The 21,615-nt window shown below is 40.9% G+C and overlaps 1 protein-coding gene across 1 annotated transcript in view; it reads right to left on the minus strand.

Annotated features, from left to right (window-relative positions):
• Positions 1-21,615, minus strand: part of DNAH5 (dynein axonemal heavy chain 5) — a 1,563,391-nt gene that overhangs the window by 1,326,785 nt on the left and 214,991 nt on the right. The window contains 1 exon segment of the mRNA XM_053715797.1: positions 14,128-14,262. Within this exon segment, the coding sequence (XP_053571772.1) occupies positions 14,128-14,262 (135 nt within the window).

A 21,615-nucleotide genomic window follows, 5' to 3' on the forward strand; every position in this document is an offset into this window, starting at 1 on the left:
CTGTTGTAGCGTGCACGCTTAAAAGAAAAACTCGCATATGAACCGGCAGTAAAAATAAGTAATCCCAAGGTAGTAGCTGGTTCAGAAATTGGAAGAAAAGCAGACTGGTTTGTTTTCAGAAAAAACACACAGCAAGTGGAAAACAGACAGACTTCAGAGCTAGTCTAGAAACTTAATAATTAAGCACCTGTCTGCAGTCAGCTGATGCCTTAAGTACAGGTAAGGCTGAAGTCAGGTGAATGGGAAAGGCATAGGTAAAACATGGAGTGGAATCCATACATTAGGTGAATGGGAAAGGCATAGGTAAAACATGAAGCGGAATCCTTACAGTAAGTCCTTACGCTGTATATTGGATACCAAACTGCACTGGTTTGATATACCTGCCTATGGCCCAAAAAACTACGGGCGACAGCAGAAATATACGAGCGTAACTTCTAGGTTACGCCGTATATAGGATACCAAACCAGCACAAATTTCAGCGTCGCTGGCTTTTGCGGGCGACGCTGCATATTGGATCGGGCCCCAGGTGTTAGTCCCCTTGAAACAACTTTTCCATCACTATTGTGGCCAGAAAGAGTCCCTGTGGGTTTTAAAATTTGCCTGCCTATTGAAGTCTATGGCAGTTAGCCCGGTTGCGAACAGTTGTGGAAGTTCGCGTTCGACGTTCGCGAACCCAAATTTTTAGGTTCGCGACATCACTACTGCTGTGATGACACTGCATATAGCTATGATATTGCTGTCCTTCATTGTAAGATGATAATAATGCTTTATTCGAACCACAAACATATGTAACGTGTTTACAGTTTAATCATAGCCTTGCTTATAAGCAGATTACTGATTTATGTTATTGCAATAAGTTCATAATAAACAATTACTATACTGCATCCTTGTGTACCGTGTCAAATTCCCTTTTTTTCGTACTATCGGGAACCCCCGTTTGCCATGACAAGGAGGAAACATAGGAAAGTGGGAGGGATTAAACTCAGTTATGTGGGGTGTTTATGCCTTCTCCTATAGGACTGGACTTTAATCCATGTCATGACCATGAAAGAAATCAATTAAAGTATACATTTACTGTATGTTTTACAGTTCTCACATTATACATACACATAAAATAATGATGGTTGTCAAGGTGGATAACTTGTTCATTTGAAAAAGATCCACATGCCAAATCTTGTAACACCATGCTGGAGCAATCAGGATTAAAAAAAAAATGTTTTAGTCTTATCTTGAAAATCACTCTGGAAAAAGGAACCAGAGGAGAAAACAGATAAGCAGGTTGAAATGACCAAGGAACTACTAGAGCATCCTTGGCTTAAGGATGCTTGGACTTTGCAAAATACCTAGGAAGTTTGATGTTCAAATGAGAGGCCCTCAGATCTATTTCTGGTAGTCAACAATTAGAGAGAACACATCCTAATGAAAAGACCCTGGATTCATTCTTGAGATGTATATCATAAGATTTAGGCAAGAATCTACTTCTGCCCAAGAGAGAATCTGAGACACCTCTATCAAGAATAAGGAAATGTGAGTTCCCCTGAAGGTTGACAGAAGTTACTATTGTGACATTGTCTGTCCAGAAATGGAGATGTCTCCCTTATTAACAGAGGCCAAGCTTGAAGGGTCCCGAAAAGGGTCCCGAAATAATATATTGATAATATTGATTGGCAACCTTGCCTCTGAGGATCCCAAACCCTAAGCTGTCAGAGATCCCCAAACAGATCTCCAACCTGAAAATTTGTATCTGTGGTAATTACAGATCAGATAGGACGCGTAAGAAGCCTCCTCAGGGGGGAACTTCCGGACGGCGGCCATGATAGGTCTCAAGATTTTTTGCTGCTTCATGTCATCACTTCACTCTGCTCATAAAGCCCTTATAAATGCTCTATTGAGTTTCACTTGTAACTAAATATTTTGCAGCAGAGAAAGACCTCTCGAATGATAACATTTTCTAGATTTGGTTCCTAACTCAGTCTACCGGAATATTGCATAGGTTGCGGCCTACAACATAACCTCCCGGCAGAAGGCCAGGGTGCTCCTGTGGTTACTACACAATGAGACCCCGCAAAAACACTGCAAGAAACCTATATACAAAACTACAAGCTGAGTATCCCCTGAAACAGATTTAGCTACCATGGAGCCTACTTGCTTACTAAAAGAAATAAGCTGTTTGCTTTTTCAATACATAGAGTTCTTCTCTAAAGCACTTTGCAAACTATCCTAAACTCCCTCAATAGATCCTACCTAGAACACCTCTCTGACTGCACCGGAGAGTAAATCATGCGATGACAGTGCAGCAAAATACATCTGAAGGAAGACTGACATCCCCCCCAGACAGCCACACAAATGGGACTAACACTTTTACCAGCTGCTGAGGGTATACCAGAGGTGGATAGCAGTACAGAGTCTGGAGGACCCCTCACGATACCTATCTACCACCACGCTGGAGCTATAAAATAGATGGATGTCAAATTTGCGGCTCCTATCTCACAAACTGCCAGTACGGAGACTCAATTGTGCTGGGTCATGATCCAGAAGACTTAAGCGCACAGTCTGGTTCCAGCCACTGAAGATTAGTTATTTATGTTTAAAATCCAGATTGTTTGCATTTACCCCTATACTAGGGATAGGCAAGGTGTCCGTACACGGGCACTGGTGTCCGTTACTAGCCTTTGCAGTGTCTGCCACAACCTTAGTATAGGTTTTATTTCTGATTAAATAATAGGAATACAAAAAATATGTAGTGTGAATAAAGTTAGTGGCTTGTCAAGAGACTGCTAGCGATATTGGGTGATAAGTTATGAAATAAATAAGTGAAAAACTGGATGTGTATCTGCATCTGTATAATAACACCCAGCTCTATACAAAGACACAGTAGTGACACTGGCACATGCGTATAGCCAGACAAGGGCTAGTTATAGAATCAGTGGTATCTGCATCAGTATAATAACACCCAGCACTATATAATGACAGTAGTGACACCGGCACATGGGTATAGCCAGAGGAGGACTGTTTATAGAATCAGTGGTATCTGCATCAGTATATTAACACCCAGCACTATATAATGACACAGTAGTGACATTAGCACATGGGTATAGTCAGAGGAGGGCTGGTTATAGGATCAGTGGTATCTGCATCAGTATAATAACACCCAGTGCTATATAATGACACAGTAGTGACACTGGCACATGGGTATAGCCAGAGGAGGGCTGGTTATAGGATCAGTGATATCTGCATCAGTATAATAACACCCAGTGCTATATAATGACACAGTAGTGACACTGGCACATGGGTATAGCCAGAGGAGGGCTGGTTATAGGATCAGTGATATCTGCATCAGTATAATAACACCCAGTGCTATATAATGACACAGTAGTGACACTGGCACATGGGTATAGCCAGAGGAGGGCTGGTTATAGGATCAGTGATATCTGCATCAGTATAATAACACCCAGTGCTATATAATGACACAGTAGTGATACTGGCACATGGGTATAGCCAGACAAGGGCTGTTTATAGGATCAGTGGTATCTGCATCAGTATAATAACACCCAGTGCTATATAATGACACAGTAGTGACACTGGCACATGGGTATAGCCAGACAAGGGCTGGTTATAGGATCAGTGGTATCTGCATCAGTATAATAACACCAAGCATTATAAAATAATGTTTTCAATTTCAAATGTACCTTGGTGTCCTTCACTAATGTCTGTACTTTGGAAAATGTCCGCCACATCCTTTGTCAGTGGCTATCCCTGCCCTATACCCTATTATCAAGTTTAGCAACTGCTAATAGTTTGGATGATTTTACTACCTATAATTCACTGGGCTTATAAAAGTGTATTGAGTATATCTGCTATTTTACTGTGACCCCCTCTCTTACTGACCTATGCCAGTATACAATGTAAACCATACCTGTAGTTCTATCAGTTCTAATAGCTGTTTTCTGGAATTGCATAGCTGTTAGAGACTTATACAAAACAAAAACATTTGCCCTTCCATCATTACCAAGTATATGTGAGAGTACCTTTTATGAAAACTTATCTAAACACTTATGTCTCTCATTAAGAGGCAGCCCAAGATTATATATGTATCTCACTATATGAATATATGTAGGAATACGAAGTTATTAACTATTATAAATGTTATGTTTTACACTGAAATAACTTCACTAACCTAGTTTTCAGGGTTCATTCATGCTAAACATATGAGATATCTTTCACACTTTTAGACAACACTGATTGCACATGATACCATGATATGTCAGCTAGTATACTGATCATAATATAATCAGCGTCTCTGGTATTACTAGTATTTGGCTTGCTCACATTAGAATTGCATTTTGCCACCTAGATAATTATATGTATGGCCCCAGTTACAGCACATAGCAATGTTAGTATACATATTCTGCTTTAATGTTAACCTAGACAATGATCCTTAGGCCTTTTCCTTAGTCTTAAAGGGGTGCCGCCTGTGGCCGGAGCGGTGCGACCTAATGCTAATCACAACCCGAGGATCTTTTCTATAAGCAACTATATAATACTATATCTGGGTAAATCCTTATGTCTGCATTAAACCATAATGTTTTCTAATCAAAGATTGTGCTCACACTAATCTACAGATTTAGGACATTTAGCACACAAGGTCTTCATAGTTTATAGGTTTAGCACTTAACTGATTCAACTAATCTACCACGTAGACAAGGTGAATGTGCTAAAGGTGTGACAACTAATACAGCTTTGTCTGGATATAAGCTAAATAAGGGGATTTCTTAATACAACCTTCATGCCGCTATCTTGGTTCATTGAACTTAATATACTTTATATTTAAACTATAACTGTGTGACCATGTAAACCTTGCCCTTCCTTCTAGCCTCATTATCCTTAATTTACATCTCTAAATATGCTATGTTTTAACAACTTTAGTGGGATCACTAGCTGACTTTCAAATAATTGTCAAATGGTCTAATATTGCTCAGAAACCGAGAGATAATACATTTTCTTCCAATTCATATATTGGGACTCCCTTATAATCTACATATTCCTGGCCCCATATTAATCCCCTCAGTTCCTCCAACTACCGCTTTAATTTTAATAAAGTGTTCTTAGAATGACTACTGTTCTACATGGAAGGAGTTCCTTTTATTGTTACTGTTATTATTTATAACCTAATAGGGGATAATCAGCCATATTTTAACTAAAAACATTTAACCATGTTAAATTCTAACATACTATTTAAAGAGTGCATTGTTGAAGTTAATTATTAAAAAAGAGGTTTGTTTTGAGGCCCAAAAGTGGTCTCCATTTTTCCATTATAACCTTTACTATCAGTTCCATTTTGTTTATGTATGAGGTCCAAGAGTGGACTCTTGAGCTCATCAGAAGGTTTACATTTAAATTGGCAAATCACTATTGTATACTGGAGTTGTTTACTAATGTTTATTTTCCTTTCTGGATTGCCTATATACACCTGATAGTTTAATGTACTTGAAATTCATTGTAATTTTTTTTTGCCATTATGCCTCAATTAAAAAAAAAAGCCCCCTCAATAGTAAATTGATGATTCAGCCGCCAAGTAAGAGACTGGTTTGTATTGGAATTTAAATATCTTTAGATAGCGCCTGGGTATAAACCTTGCGTTATTGATGCAGCATATAAAACTGAAGAGGTCTCATGTGAAATTGAGCAAATGAAATTATATCTTAAACTGTAATTATGAGACCTAGTACTTCTATTCACAGAGCAACTGAAAGGAGTGAAAGAGGCTGAAGGTTCAGATATAACAGTGTTATCCATCTCTACTCTGTTAGAGAAAAATTAATGGACACTGAATTTGTTTGAAGAAACAACAATAGCTATTTCATGTGAAATTCTGTTAAAGGAAAGGATTGAGCTAGTACCAATATATTATTCAGGTAATGAATTTGTATGGCGAAAGCACTGCAATACCCTGAGCTCTGTTATAGGCAAAAGGTTACCCAGAACCTTGATATTATTCTTTTTTCCCATACTGACCAGGCCTGGCTCTGCTTAACTTCTGAGATCAGACGGGATCAGGTGCATTCAGGGGAGTGTGGCGGTAGGCTGGAGTTGTAGCTAGACCAGGATGGAAAAATAACACACTGATAATTTTTTTCCAGAAAAGTAAAACCTCAGAAATGGATGTTTTGAGTAAATTTGAAGGTAACCATCCTTTAATCTAATATGGAAATAAACTAACCTGGCTTAAGTTAGAATAGTTCTGTATGTTTCCATTCTGAAAGATGGAATTCTTACAAACTGTTTAGAGATCAAGATCCAAAATTGGTCTGAAATTGTCTTCCTTCTTCGGATCAATGAAGAGATTTGATTAAAATTCCATTCCCTGTTCTTGCATTGAACTGGAATAATTATTCCCATATCTCAACTGATACCAAGGTTGAAGGGCCCTTAAAATTGGAGACAGTTTGAAGAAAGATAAAAAAACCTATTTTTTGGAGGCCTTGTTATTAAACCAATGCAATATTCTTGAGAATAATGTTCTGAACCCAGAGGTCTAGGACAGACTGAACCCAAGCTTCCTGAATAAAAACTGCCACCATAGCAGGATTACTGGATCTAAGGCTGCAAGCAAGTAGCGGACAGCCAAACCAGTACTGAAAAATATCAGCAGAGGTAATGGAATAGGAGTATAATTTAGATTTGTAAAGGGAGGCAGAAAACGAGTCCCTGTGACCGAATGTACAGAGGGCCTATGAAGGATTTCCTATGAGGTGAAACCATGGTATCATAAACTATACCCCAAATACATCCCTCTGACAAGAATGTACTCTGAGGGGAACCGGGCTTCAACATAGACTGAATGCCTCTTTCACTGAAGAAATTATTCACATCTTCATACTTTAACCACCTCCAATGGAGGCAAAGTAAAGACTAAGTTATGCATGAGGTGGGAGGGGTTTTATAGGGCTCCTTGGGTTCGGGAGACTTTGCCTCCTCCTACTGGTAGGAATGTAATTCCCTTGAGTAATGGATTGTGGACTCTCACCACCTATATGAAAGAAACAATTTAAAATTAGATGTTAAACAAAACTGCATGCTCTATTTGAATAATTAAAGTCATTGACTACAATGGAGAACCCCTAAATAAAGAAGAACAATATATTTAAAACTGAAATATAGACTGGCACAACTTAATGTCAATCATCTCATATATATATATATATATATATATATATATATATATATATATATATATATATATATATATATATAATATATATATATATATATATATATATATATATATATATATATATATTATATATATATATATATATATATATAAAATTATATATAAAATTCATTAAAATTATGGGGGGAGATAAAAAACTGAAATTAAAATCCTCCATGTCTCAAAATGTAATCAATGTAAATATTTGCATAGGAAATTAGTACATCTAGGCAAGTATCCCCGCTAAGCAAGCGGGGATACTTGCCTAGATGTACTAATTTCCTATGCAAATATTTACATTTAATATATATATATCTATAAATATATATATATGTTCGCCCTAGCATCGGGGGTTCATGGGGGGCATAATCCCTTTGTAAACCTCATTCCCCAAGGTTCACTTGGGGTGGATGCCAGAGGATCGATGGGGCGCCTTCCTTCAACTCCCCAGGCGGAGGCAAAATAAATAGTTTAGATGGGGAAAAATTACATTACTTCGGGCTTTACCCACAGCCGCTTGGGTAAAAGAATATTATATATATATATATATATATAAATCCCCAAAGAAGGATAAGCACAGTCTTACAATATCATGCAGCTGCCAGGGTGCACTTAATCCATAAATCCAGATCCCATCAAAAAAGGCACTCGCTGGTCTTCATAAAAAATATCTTATTTTAAATCATCAGTAAAACGACATAACGTCTCGGTGTAATTTAACACCTTTGTCAAATGTCATGCAAAATGAGCTTACCAAAAAAAAAAAAAACCTCAAACAAACATACATACCCCACCATATAATCACCTGTCTTAAATACCCGTTAAGATCCGTTAACACTACCGTGCTATTATGTAATGATGTCATCACGTTGGTTATCTGCGTGATGCATCACTACCAATCACTTGGCCCCTCGTTACCATGGTAACGTATGCACAGAAGTATATTGCCATGTGTGCATCATCTTGTAGAGGATAGCGTTGCACATTAAGCAACAAAATACTGCATTACATTGGCTACTATATAGTAGCAGCAAAACATAGCTTGGAGCACAAGTTATCACCTTACAGTGGAATATCACCACTTACTAGTGGATTCTTATATATGTCCATCGCTATCAAACCATATAATATGCTTGCTATAACCCACTTACAAGAGGATGCAAACCAACATGTATAAAATACATATACCCTATCAAAACAATATAAATCACATATATATGTGTGTGTGACGAACCAAGGTTATCCAACCCTGCGCCAGTCACCTATTTGGCACAGAAAGGGTTATCAGACCCCTTCTACTCTCACTGATAGGTCACAATCTAGCCACACCAGGCCAGCTTGTGATTTAGTTCAGTGGGTGCAAGGGTTAACAACACTCTCCAGTCTGTACTAGACGTAAAAGAAATGCCCCAAAACTCCTTTAATGCCACCCTCACTAACTAACTACAATATCTCAGCTGCCACCACTTAAAATTTATTAAAGGGAAAATCCTAAGGAAAAACACAGACTTACACATTAACTCTCTCAGTACAATTTAGCAGAAAAATAACCTAAATTATACAGTTCTAATATTTCAGTCTCTTTCAGTAACGTGGTTCAATTATTAGACAAAGGCCAAACTTAATAAAAGATGTATTATGCCAAAAATATTATGCACAATGCATTATTAATAAAAAGTTGGTACAAATAAAATGACACATTAGCAAACAGTGTTTTAAAATAAAAAAGGAGAAAAACAGAATTGAATACTTTCCTAGTCTCAAGATCTGTGCCAGGGGCTGGCATGAAGCGATGAATTCTTACTCTGTAGAACAGCTCCCCTTGTAAGAATGAATCTCATAGCTGAAAGAGATTCTTATACCTCTTTTCCATAGATCAGGTTGCCTGACCACACCCTCCTGGGCAGGCTAAGAAACCCCCCTGTCTTTATGACCTTCAGTAAACTAAGTTTTTTGCCTGAAATTATAGAACCCATTATAATTTCTGATAGGCCACTCTATAGTCAGATATACTGACTGGTACTCTCTTGGTTTCATTGGGAGAATCAATTGGATACCAGATATGACAGATTTCCCTTAATTTAATGTCATAACAGTTTTAAACACATATACACATAATACCAATGTCCTTTTAGTGACCTTCTCAGTTTTCTGTGACTGAGGCCCTATTTTCTATCATTTATTCTCCTGACAGTCTAAGCCATCAAATTCTATCCTGTTTACACTGCCAAGCATTTATGATGCTCCTGTCACTTCAAAGAAACACAAACCCAAGACACAGCTATTTTTAAAAAACAACAACTGTTCTTAGATTAACCCTTTCTTAGCTGAATCCTGAGGTATTTGTTACACCTCCCCCAATAAGAGACGCAAAAGGGGGTGGCTACGAGCCACTCCCCATGCGTATCAAAAGGGAGCTTCCCCTTGCGGTGATAATGCCATTGCCAGACAAATCGCACATAGCAATTTTGCCAGCAGGATGCCCTCCTTTTAAAAGTGACCCACTAGTTGCTCTATCCAATGGATTCAATATATTGCAGGGACCCTCCCATGCAGCCTGTAGCTGGTTCTGCCTCATGGGTGTTAGTACCAGAACATTTTGCCCCATCTCATATACTCCCTCTCTGGCAGTAAAATTCTGCAACTGTTTTTTGTGGGAATATGGCATCTCTGGGTTTTGCAGGTACCTCCTCCAATAAGGCTTGCATCTTATCCCTGAATAACACATCATTCCCTGTTACTGAGGTGCCTGTGAAACCTAGGGTCTTGCTACCTATGGTGTGCTCTCTGAACATATTGTTTGTTGTCAGTTGCTGCTTAACTACCACGGGCTTTGCCCTCCCACTGGAGTAGAATTCCTGTACACCTGCACTCTGTTATGTTTGGTAGGGGGTTGACTAACTGCCCCCCTCCTCTCAACTGTGGGTCCTAGCTGCTGAGCCTGCTAGGGACTCCAATGCTGCACACCTATCAGTGTATTTGCTGAATGGCACTGTGGGGCTGTGTAAATACACTTCTCTGTACTCCCCCCCCCTGTGCCTGCAGACTGTGTCAGTCTCTGTCCCCTAGTCTGTTTATAGGTCACAGCTGAGGTTACTGGGGTCTCTGTCACCCACAATCTTTCACACTCACTCTGGGGGTCCCTCAAAAAGCATACTGTACCCTCCTCCCCCATACACTCTGGATTCTGGGGCTCTGCTGCTTCTGTTATAGAGTGGGCTAGCTTTTCCCCCTGCTCTCTCTCACAGTCAGTCTGCCACTTTGCATCCTCACACAGAATCTGGGATCATTCTGACACTGGTGCAGACAAGCAGACATCTTCCTTCTGCGATTTATCCCATATATTGTGTCTTTTCACAGGGAACTGAATTGGCCCTGGCACAGACTGGCACACATCATCCAGTGGCCCAGTCGCCCAGTCATTTTCTCCCCCGTAAATCTCACCTCCTTCTATAGAATCCACTGATTCAATCACAGACAGACACTCACCACTCATCTGCCTCCTCTCACAGACAGTTTCTCCCTGTACAGCTAAACTCAGTTCAGGCACAGACAGACCCACACAGTCTATCTGCCTTTCTCCACCATCAGTCTCACACTGTGCAGTTTCACATCTCAGCACAGACACCCCCAGTTTAGGCACAGCACTTTGCACACATGCACTCTGTCCTCTCTCCTGGTCATAATGTCTCTGAGCATTTTCACACACAGCCCTTTTCACATAAGGGTCTACAACTAATGTCCCTAGGTCACATGTAGCATTGTCAGGCACATAAAGAGATAACAATCTACCCAAATCAGTACCCAGTAAAACATCATTAGGAATATTTTCAGATACCCCCACATTTCTTAAACCTCTCCCCGCTCCCCAATCAAGATATACATGTGCCATAGGCACTGCAAGTTTCATTCCCCCAATCCCTTTAACTGCTAGAGTCTTTCCAGGGATAACAATACCTTGTCTCCAACAGTCACAGGTTGCAAGTTCTCATGGTTGTTTTCCTTTGGATGGGTAACAAACAAAACAGATGCTGGTACTTCTGAGGGATTACCCCCTCCAGCTGATGGCTCCAAGTTAATCCTCTCTGGGCAAGTGGAGCTGATGTTGCCCACTTTGTTGCAAGCAAAACATCTGCAGGTACCCCCCTGCCCAGATGCAGCACTCGCCCCTCCTTTCCAAGAGGGAATAGACACAGGAGACAAACACACAGCAGGTTTTGTAAAGGGGGGTCATGCAGCAGCTCCTTTCCAGGTAGATCCCCCCTTAGCAAAGGATTTTCTCCCATTCTCTGGTGACCTGTTGGCTGTGTAAAAATCAGCCAGCTAACCAGCTTCCAATGCTGTTATGGGCTTCCAATCCAAAACCCATGCTTGAACTTCTGCTGGGCACAGCTGCATAAATTGCTCCTTCACTATCAGATCTTCCAGCTCCTCCATAGTGGCAACTTTTAATCCTCTGACCCACTGTTTAAAGGCTGTCATCAAGTTCCCAACAGCTGCAGTATAGCTCTCTGACAAATCTTTCTGCATAGAATGGAATTTCTTCTGGTACACCTCAGGAGTAAGATTATACCTTTTCTGCAGTGCAGCTTTAATGGAATCATAGTCCTGATCAAACTCTGGTGGTAGTTCAGCAAAAGCCTCCAGTGCAGGACCTTTCAGACCAGGGGTAAGGTACTTGGCCCACTGCTCCCTTGGCAACTGGAACTGTCTGTAAACTTTCTCAAAGCTACGCAGGAATACATCCACATCTCCATCTTTCTCCAGAGTGGGAAAATTCTCTGCACGCACTCAGGGAGTAGGTGGGTCTCTAGGTTCACTAACAACAGGGGAGACCATCCCTCTCTCCAACCGTGGAAGCTGTAGCTGATACTCTCTCTCAGCCTGTAGTTCAGCAGCTTGTCTCTCAGCCGCTTCCACAGTAGCCTGTCTCACAGCTGCTGCCACAGCAGCCTGTCTCTCATAAAACTTTGTAATCAGTTCCATGCGCAAACTTGCATCCACTGAGCCCATATGTTTAAGAACAGTTTGCAGATAACAGTCCAATGGATCCCCAGATCCTGATGAATCACTGCCCCCAGCTGTAGACATCTCTCCTGAGACCTCAACTGGTGTGATATGGCTGTTATCATATTCAATAAGAGCTTGTATTAGTACATCTTTGTTCTTTCCACGTGTTGGAATATCACGCTCCTCGCATAAGAGTGCCAACACTTCTTTAGTCTGTTGCTCGTATAATTCCATAGCAAAAATAAAATAGAAAAGAAAAACAGAGAAAAAGGAAGGGGACTGTTTGCAATGTGTGACTATATAATGCACTGAGTTTTAGCCTTTGGAAATTGTAAGAAACAATTTTATTTTAGTACCGGGATTTTCACACTAGCAAATCCACAAGCACTAAAATCTAATAAAAATTTTTTAGTTCAGTGGGTGCAAGGGTTAACAACACTCTCCAGTCTGTACTAGACGTAAACTAAATGCCCCAAAACACCTTTAATGCCACCCCCACTAACTAACTACAATATCTCAGCTGCCACCACTTAAAATTTATTAAAGGGAAAATACTAAGGAAAAACCCAGACTTACACATAAACTCTCTCAGTACAATTTAGCAGAAAAATAACCTAAATTATACAGTTCTAATATTTCAGTCTCTTTCAGTAACGTGGTTCAATTATTAGACAAAGGCCAAACTTAATAAAAGAATTATTTATTATGTCAAAAATATTATGCACAATGCATTATCAATAAAAAATTGGTACAAATAAAATGACACATTAGCAAACAGTGTTTTAAAATAAAAAAGGAGAAAAACAGAATTGAATACTTTCCTAGTCTCAAGATCTGTGCCAGGGGCTGGCATGAAGCAATGGATTCTTACTCTGTAGAACAGCTCCCCTTGTAAAAATGAATCTCATAGCTGAAAAAGATTCTTATACCTCTTTTCCATAGATCAGGTTGCCTGACCACACCCTCCTGGGCGGGCTAAGAAACCCCCCTGTCTTTATGACCTTCAGTAAACTAAGTTTTTTGCCTGAAATTATAGAACCCATTATAATTTCTGATAGGCCACTCTATAGTCAGTGGCCTATCAGAAATTATCAGAAAATTGGATACCAGATATGACAGATTTCCCTTAATGTAATGTCATAACAGTTTTAAACACATATACACATAATACCAATGTCCTTTTAGTGACCTTATCAGTTTTCTGTGACTGAGGCCCTGTTTTCTATCATGTATTCTCCTGACAGTCTAAGCCATAAAATTCTATCCTGTTTACACTGCCAAGCATTTATGATGCTCCTGGCACTTCAAAGAAACACAAACCCAAGACAAAGCTATATTTAAAAAACAACAATTGTTCTTAGATTAACCCTTTCTTAGCTGAATCCTGAGGTATTCGTGACAATATATATATATATATATATATATATATATATATATATATATACACACACAACTCAATTATTTGCATTATGCAGAGCAGGCATTGGTGTAATGACCTAGGTGAATATTAATTAATACATCCCATATTCATATCTCCTTCATACCACCTGGAGTATAGGTAAAAACCTGTGGGTACCCACTAGAACGAACATCCATGCGGATCCACCTTGGGTAATATCCTTCAATAATATTATGTATTAGTCCAGGTCTCAGTCATTTTGTGTAAAATGGTCATATTCAGTCCCCTTGGTATTTTGTTTCTGTGTGTGTGTGTGTGTGTGTGTATATATATGTATATATATATATATATATATATATATATATATATATATATATATATATATATATATATATATATATATATATATATATATATACACACACACATACATACATATATACACACACACTCGCTATGGGTTATCCAGTAATAAAAGAGCAGTATGAAAAATACATTTACAAACCTGAGATCCTTCCAGAATGGCATCTTCAACCTCAGACTTTTCCAAATCCAAGCATCCAGCAACAATTCCAAGAACATAGTCATGTCTGCCATCTAACTGAGCTCGTTTTGCTTCTTTTTCTTCTTTTAATTTTTGCTATAATTCAAGAAAATATGCAACTATTTATAATAATCTTTATATAAAGATCTGTGAATCTGGATACAATGCATTTGAATTTTTATCAACCGACACTTTTTCTGATTTGCTAAATATAAATCATTACATAAAAATACCAAGAGAAAGAACAAAACTTATTATGATTTTACTTATATTTTTGCTATCTTAAAATGTAAACCTATAATGAATTTAAAGAATGAAAATCAGATTTCTTTAAAACTAGCACTGGTTTTATTTTCAAGGATAGGCACTGCAAATGTAATCTATAAAATTAATGTAAAAAGTAAACAGTGACATATCTACTGTGCTTAAAGTGAATATGTACAATATTCCAGATTACATACTGTATATCAGTTTTTCTTTCAATCACCCCTCGCACCTCCCGTTCCTTATTTCTATGACATTACACTGCTTCCTTTCACTGCACTCTCAACCCTGGCTGCATTTTCTATCTTCTCATTCCACTCTTTGTTTCATCTTTATGTTTCTTTTCCAACTCATACAGTTCTCACCTCCTATTATACTTTCCAAACCCTATAACAAATCCCAGAAGCCACATTTACTAAAATGTTTACTTCTTTTATATTAAATTGACAACTCAAAAAACTATTTCTCATTCAATTATTGATAAAAATAAAACTTTAGTATATACATTCTTTGCTTTGCTTGCTTATGCTGTTAATACCTACTACCCATTAACTAGACTGTTCTACACCTTTTGAACTCTGACAGTTACTTCAGAGTAGCCCTAGGATCCATTTGTCCTGTGTGTGGCTAATTTTTTTGCCATGTCATTTTTTTCACAATTGTGGTTTTGTGACATTTTTGCTACAAATTGGCAAGTTATTACTAGTGCCTGATTGTTTGGAATTTCTCCTGATCATGTGCTTTACTATATGTTTTCAGATGATCTCCTGGCTTGTTTCTGACTATTCTTTCGTTCCAGATTTGGCTTTAGAGTGCGGTTTCAGATTCATTACCTCTGGCTTGCCTCAACTATTTCTTTGGCTTATCCTAGTTCATTCCCCTTCAGTGCTGGTTTGACTTATGCTTGCTCCCAATTATTTTCCTAGTTCCATCTTGCTACTTCTGCCTTGTGTATGACCAGCCTGTTTACACTTCCTTTGACTTTTTATCTCTCAGCAAAGCATTCATCAAGTTTAATTAACTAACTACTGATTCTTTACCACTACCTGCTGCTGTATTTCACATTACTCTTCTGGAAAATCCTGCAGAATGAGGAGGATTTTTTTTAGTCAATGCAGGCTGCATTTCAGAAAATAGTTCAATATCTTGACAACTTCACAGACCAAGATAAGTTTTCTCCTGTCTCTACTCAAGGGGAATTCTCTAGCTTGGGTCTTATTGCTTCTAGAAAAAAAAACCATTCTGCTATGCTGGAAGACTCTAAGACATTTTCAACTCCTTTCAAATGTCTTTTACATTCAGCAAGGGCAGAGGCCTCTCTCCTAGACCTACAATAAAAAATAGCACAGTAGCTCACTATGCCATTGAGTTCAGAACTTTTGAGACCAATTGGAAGCATAAAATTACTTTCCATACATTGTAAATACATACATTATGCATACCTGATAATATCATTTCCATCTGTGGGAGGAGAGTCCACTGCTTCATTCATCACTTTTGGGAAATAAGAACCTTGCCACCAGGAGGAGGCAAAGACACCCCAGCCAAAGGCTTGAATACCTCCCCCACTCCCCTCATCCCCCAGTCATTCTGCCAAGGGAACAAGAAACAGTAGGAGAAATATCAGGGTATAAATGGTGCCAGAAGATTAACATAAAATTAGGTACTATCAGAGAATGGGCAGGTGCAGTGGACTCTCCTCCCACAGATGGAAATTAAATAATCAGGTAAGCATAATTTATGTTTTCCATCTTAATGGGAAGAGAGTCCACTGCTTCATTCATCACTTTTGGGAACAAACACCCAAGCTCTAGAGGACACTGATGAAAAAAAAAAAAACGGAGGGTAAAGAAGGCAGACCCTAAACTGAGGGCACCACAGCCTGCAGAACCTTTCTCCCAAAAGATGCTTCCGCTGAAGCAAAAACGACAAATTTATAAAATTTTGCAAAAGTATGTAAGGATGACCAAGTGGTCGCCTTACAAATCTGCTCCATAGAAGCCTCATTCTTAAAGGCCCACTAAGAGGCCACAGCTCTAGTCGAGTGAGCCGTAATCCTCTGAGAAGGCTTGTGTCCCGCTGTCTCATATGCCAGACGGATCATACTCCTCAGCCAAAAAGATAGAGAAGTTGCAGAAGCCCTTTGTCCCCTGCACCTTCCAGAGTACACAACAAATAAGGATGACGGCTGTCTGAACTCCTTTGTCGCCTGAAGATAAAACTTCAAGGCACGAACCACATCCAGATTATGCAGTAACCTCTACTTCTAAGACGAAAGATTAGGACACAAGGAAGGAACTACCAATTCCTGACTGATGTTACAACTCGACACTACCTTGGGAAGAAATCCCAATCCAGTGGGAAGAACAGCCTTATCAGCATGAAAAACTAAGTAGGGAGGCTCACATTGCAAGGCCGCCAACTCAGAGACTCTGCGTGCCGATGCAATAGCCAATAACAACAGGACCTTCCATGAGAGAATCTTAATGTCAAGGGCATGCATAGGCTCAAACGGAGCCATCTGCAAAACCTTAAGAACCAAGTTTAAGCTCCAAGGAGGAGCCGGATTCCTAAAGACAGGTCTGATCCTAACCAGAGCCTGAACAAAGTACTGAATGTCAGAAAGCGCTGCAAGCTTCTTATGTAACAGAACAGATAAAGCCAAGATCTGTCCCATTAGAGAATTGGCGGCAAGGCCCTTATCTAGACCGTCCTGAAGAAAGGCCAAAATCCTGGATACCCTTACCTTATACCATGGGTACCCTCGTTCCTCACACCAGGACAAGTAGGTCCTCCACACCTTGTGGTAGATGAATCTAGTGACTGGCTTCCTGGCCTGAACGAGTGTGTCAATCACTCTCTCCAAAAATCCTCTCTTAGCTAAGACTAGGCTTCAATCTCTATGCAGTCAGCCTCAGAGAATCAAGATTTTGATGTTGAAAAGGACTTTGAACTAGCAGATCCATGGTGGATATGACAACATCACCACTAGATCCGCAAACCACGTCCTCCGTGGCCACGACGGAGCAATCAGAATAGCCAAAGCTTGTTCCTGCTTGATGCGGGCCACTACTCAAGGTAGAAGAGGCAACGGTGGAAATATGTAAATTAGGTTGAACTCCCAGGGTACCGCCAAGGCATCTATCAGTTCCGCCTGGGGATACCTGGATTGCAACCCGTATAGCTTGCAATGGAGTCTGGACACCATGAGATCTACTGCTGGCGTCCACCATCTGATGTAGATCTGACCAAACATCTCGGAGTGGAGAGACCATTCCCCTGGATGAAACGTCTGTCTGCTCAGAAAATCCGCTTCCCAGTTGTCCACACCCGGAATGTGGATCGCTGAGAGCAAACAATTGTGAGTCTCTGCCCATTCCAGAATCCGAGATACTTCCCTCATTGCTAGGGAGCTTCTCATCCCCCCTGGTGGTTTATGTAAGCCACTGAGATAATGTTGTCTGATTGGAATCTGATGAATTGGGACGACCCCAGAGGGGGCCATGCCCTCAGAGCATTGAATATCACTCGAAGTTCCAAAATATTTATTGGTAGACTCAATTCCTCTCAAGTCCATCTGCCTTGTGCCTTTCAGGCACCCCAAACAGCTCCCCATCCTGATAGAATCGCACCCGTGGTTACAATCTCCCAGGATGGTCTCAGGAAGGATGTCCCCTGAGACAACTGCCCCGGTCAGATCCACCAAGACAGGGACTCCCTCACCCGTCTGTCTAGAGATATCTGTTGGGACAAATCTGAATGATCGCTGTTCCATTGTCTCAACATGCACAGCTGAAGAGGTCTGAGATGGAACCTGGCAAATGGAATGACATCTATGCTGGATACCATGAGCTGATTACCTCCATACACCTGGCCACAGATGTCCTGGAGGATGTCTGTAGGGCTAGACAGTTGGATGCCAACTTGCAACGTCTCTGGTCTGTCAAAAATATCTTCATTGCTGAAGAATCTATTATTGTACCCAGGAACTCCACCCTGTTGCTGGGGACCAATTAACTCTTTCCTTTGTTTATCTTCCACCCGTGGGAGTGAAGTAGAAGAGCTCTCGTGTGATCCACCACGAGACTGTAGGATGGAACCTGGACCAGGATATCGTCCAGATACGGTGCCACTGCAATCCTGCTGGCTCTCGCTACTGTGAGAAGAGCTCCCAGCACCTTTGTAAAGACTCTTGGGGCGGTTGCCTGACCGGGCCACAAACTGGAAGTGCTGGTCCAGGATGCTGGTCCAGGAAGGTGAACCTTAGAAATTTGAAGTGATCCTTGTGGATTGGAACATGAAGGTAAGCATCCTTCAGGTCTATAGTCATCATGAATTGCCCCTCTTGAACCAGGGGCAAAATTGACCTGATCGTCTCCATCTTGAACAATGGAACTGACAGAAACTTGTTTAGGACCTTTAGGTCCAGAATTGGACAAAACATGCCCTCCTTCTTTGGGACCACGAAAAGGTTTGAATAATACCCCAGACCTCTTTTTGCCAGAGGGACTGGGACAATTACCTCGAGAGATGAGAGATCCCTCACACACCCCAGGAAGGCCTCTCTCTTTTCTGGTCTTGAAAAGATGTTTGGCAGGAGGAAACTGCCACTGGGCAGATACAAATTTGAAGCCTATCCTGGACCCCTAGATGATGACCTCCAGGATCCAAGGATCAGTAACATCTCCCCTCCAGGCCTCCATAAAAAGAGATAGTCTGCCCCCTACCTGGTCCAAGGACGGGTTGGGGGCCGCCCCTTCATGCCGAATTTGACTCGGCAGACTTTTTGTTCTGCTTGGACTTGTTCCAAGAGTTAGCTGGCTTCCAAGATCCCTTGGATTGTTCAGATTTTGCGGAATGCTGCTGGCACTGTGACTTGTCCGTACGAAAGGGACAAAAAGTAGATCCCTTAGGTTTGGTTTCTTATCCTGAGGTAAGAAGGCACCCGTGACTGTAGATATTATAGAATCCAGGCCCGGGCCAAACAGAGCCTTCCCCTTGAATTGTAGGGAAAGCAAGCGAGACTTAGACGTCATGTCAGCAGACCATGATTTTAGCCACAGAGCCCTGCTGGCTAAAACAGAAAAACCTGATTTCTTTGCATTCAGGCGAATAATCTGCATGTTAGGATCACAAATTAACGAATGCACCACCCTTAGGGCTTTGATTCGATCCAAAATCTCATTGAGGGGAGTCTCCACCTCAACCATTGCTGATAGTGCATCACACCAGTAGGTAGCCGCACCCGCCACCGCAGCGACAGCCGCCGTGGGTTGAAACACGAACCCCATCAGTTGGAACATCTTCCGCAACATGGACTCCATCTTTTTATCCATGGGTTCCTTAAAAGAGGAGCTATCCTCAAGTGGAATGGTTGTTCTCTTAGCGAGCGTGGAGATAGCATCATCCACCTTAGAGGCAGTTCCCCACAGTTCAAGCTGCGTGTCCGGAATGGGTAAAAGCTTCTTAAAAGAGGATGAGGGAGAAAAGGGCAAACCCAGTTTCTCCCATTAATTTTTAATAATGTTCGCCATTTTGATAGGAACCGGGAAGGCCTGGGGCACTACCCTGTCCTCATAAAACCTATCCAGTTTAGGGATTGAAGGTTCCTACGGTAGTTTCGTTTTCAGAAAATTTAGCATAGCAAGCACTTCCTTTAGCAGAAAAAGCAAATGCTCCATCTTGAATTTGAAATCTGTTTCCTCCATGGACGGAGGCCTAGAAGTAGCAGACTCCGACCCAGAAGCGACATCCTCCGATAAGTCTGAGTCGTCCTCCTCAGCGAATAATCTGTCTGAGACATCCAGCGAAGTCAAAGACCCCTGAGATAGATAGCAGCGCCGTACTTTCCGCTTGCGCTACGTAGGCCGAGGCACCACATTTATGGCCGCAGAAACCAGCGTCTGCAACTGATCAGCGAAGTCTGGAAGCCAAAATGCCCCTCCCGCGGGAGGATTAGTAGTGCCCTGGGGAACTGCTTGTGTAATTGGAGATGATTGCAGGGGACGTACCACGTGGGACGGCTCAGTGGTACTTAGTACTTTATTCTTTTTTGATATAGCAATATTGTCAAAGCATGTGGAAGAGAGTTGTGTTGGCGGTTCAACCAGAACCTCACAGTATACACAGTTAATAGGTTTCGATAAAGAAGGAGTATCCTCTAACATATCAGAGTCCTCCATAGCTTGTGTCTTTATTACAGACTTGATTAAATTATTAAATTGCACCTTTATATCCCAATGGCCGGTGCACTCACCACCTCCTATGACCCGGACTACAAAAAACAGCTTTAGTCTCCTCAGAACGCAGGATGAGAAAGAGGAAGTTACAGAGGCCAGACCTGGTCACATGGAGTGCCATGCAGAACCGCCCCTGCACTTGAGAGAGAGACACGCCAAAAAAAGCCAGCCTCAATCTCTCTCTCTAACTGTTCCACACTGACAGTGACAGAGCCTCATCTCACACAAGTGCAGCAGAAACACAATACACAATATTATGCATAATAAAATCCCCCCTGTTCCATAATACCCTTCTGAGGGATAAAGGGAGTCACACTGTGACCCGGTCTTCTTGCGTTATCACATATATATATACGATCTTACCAGAATCAATGCCATGGAACAGGAACATGGCCCTTCAAGTGTGACAGGTTAGTAGCGTCGCTCCTGACATGGACTTGAGAGAAGAAAAGCAGGCAGCGAAACTCGTCAATGCTGATTGCTTAAGGAGCTGTTAATATCAGTCGGGATGGTTTCGCAGAAGAACTCCCCCTGCATCTCCGGACTCTAACTTTCACCCATGCTCTCACTGAGAGGCTGACAGTCCCATTGTGAAGAGTACTATCCTCCATAAGAGACTACTCCGAATCTTCTGCCAACCTCCTGTGATGAAAGGCAAAGAATGACTGGGGGGTGAGTGGGGTGGGGGAGATATTTAAGCCTTTGGCTGGGGTGTAATGTGCAACCTCCTGGTTGCCAGGTTCTTATTTCCCAAAAGTGATGAATGAAGCAGTGGACTCTCCTTCCATTAAGATGGAAATCTTATTAATCTATTTATCTGCATTAATTTTTCCTATTAAAAGTGGCAGCAAGAGAAAGAAGTCAAAAAAACTAATGGCACCTAGTCTGCTATTTGAATGGCACCATTTTTAACCCTTCTTCTAAAAGTTCACCCTTGCCTTATTTC

The sequence above is a fragment of the Bombina bombina genome, chromosome 5 (genome assembly GCF_027579735.1).
Source record: "Bombina bombina isolate aBomBom1 chromosome 5, aBomBom1.pri, whole genome shotgun sequence".
Classification (NCBI taxonomy): domain Eukaryota; kingdom Metazoa; phylum Chordata; class Amphibia; order Anura; family Bombinatoridae; genus Bombina; species Bombina bombina.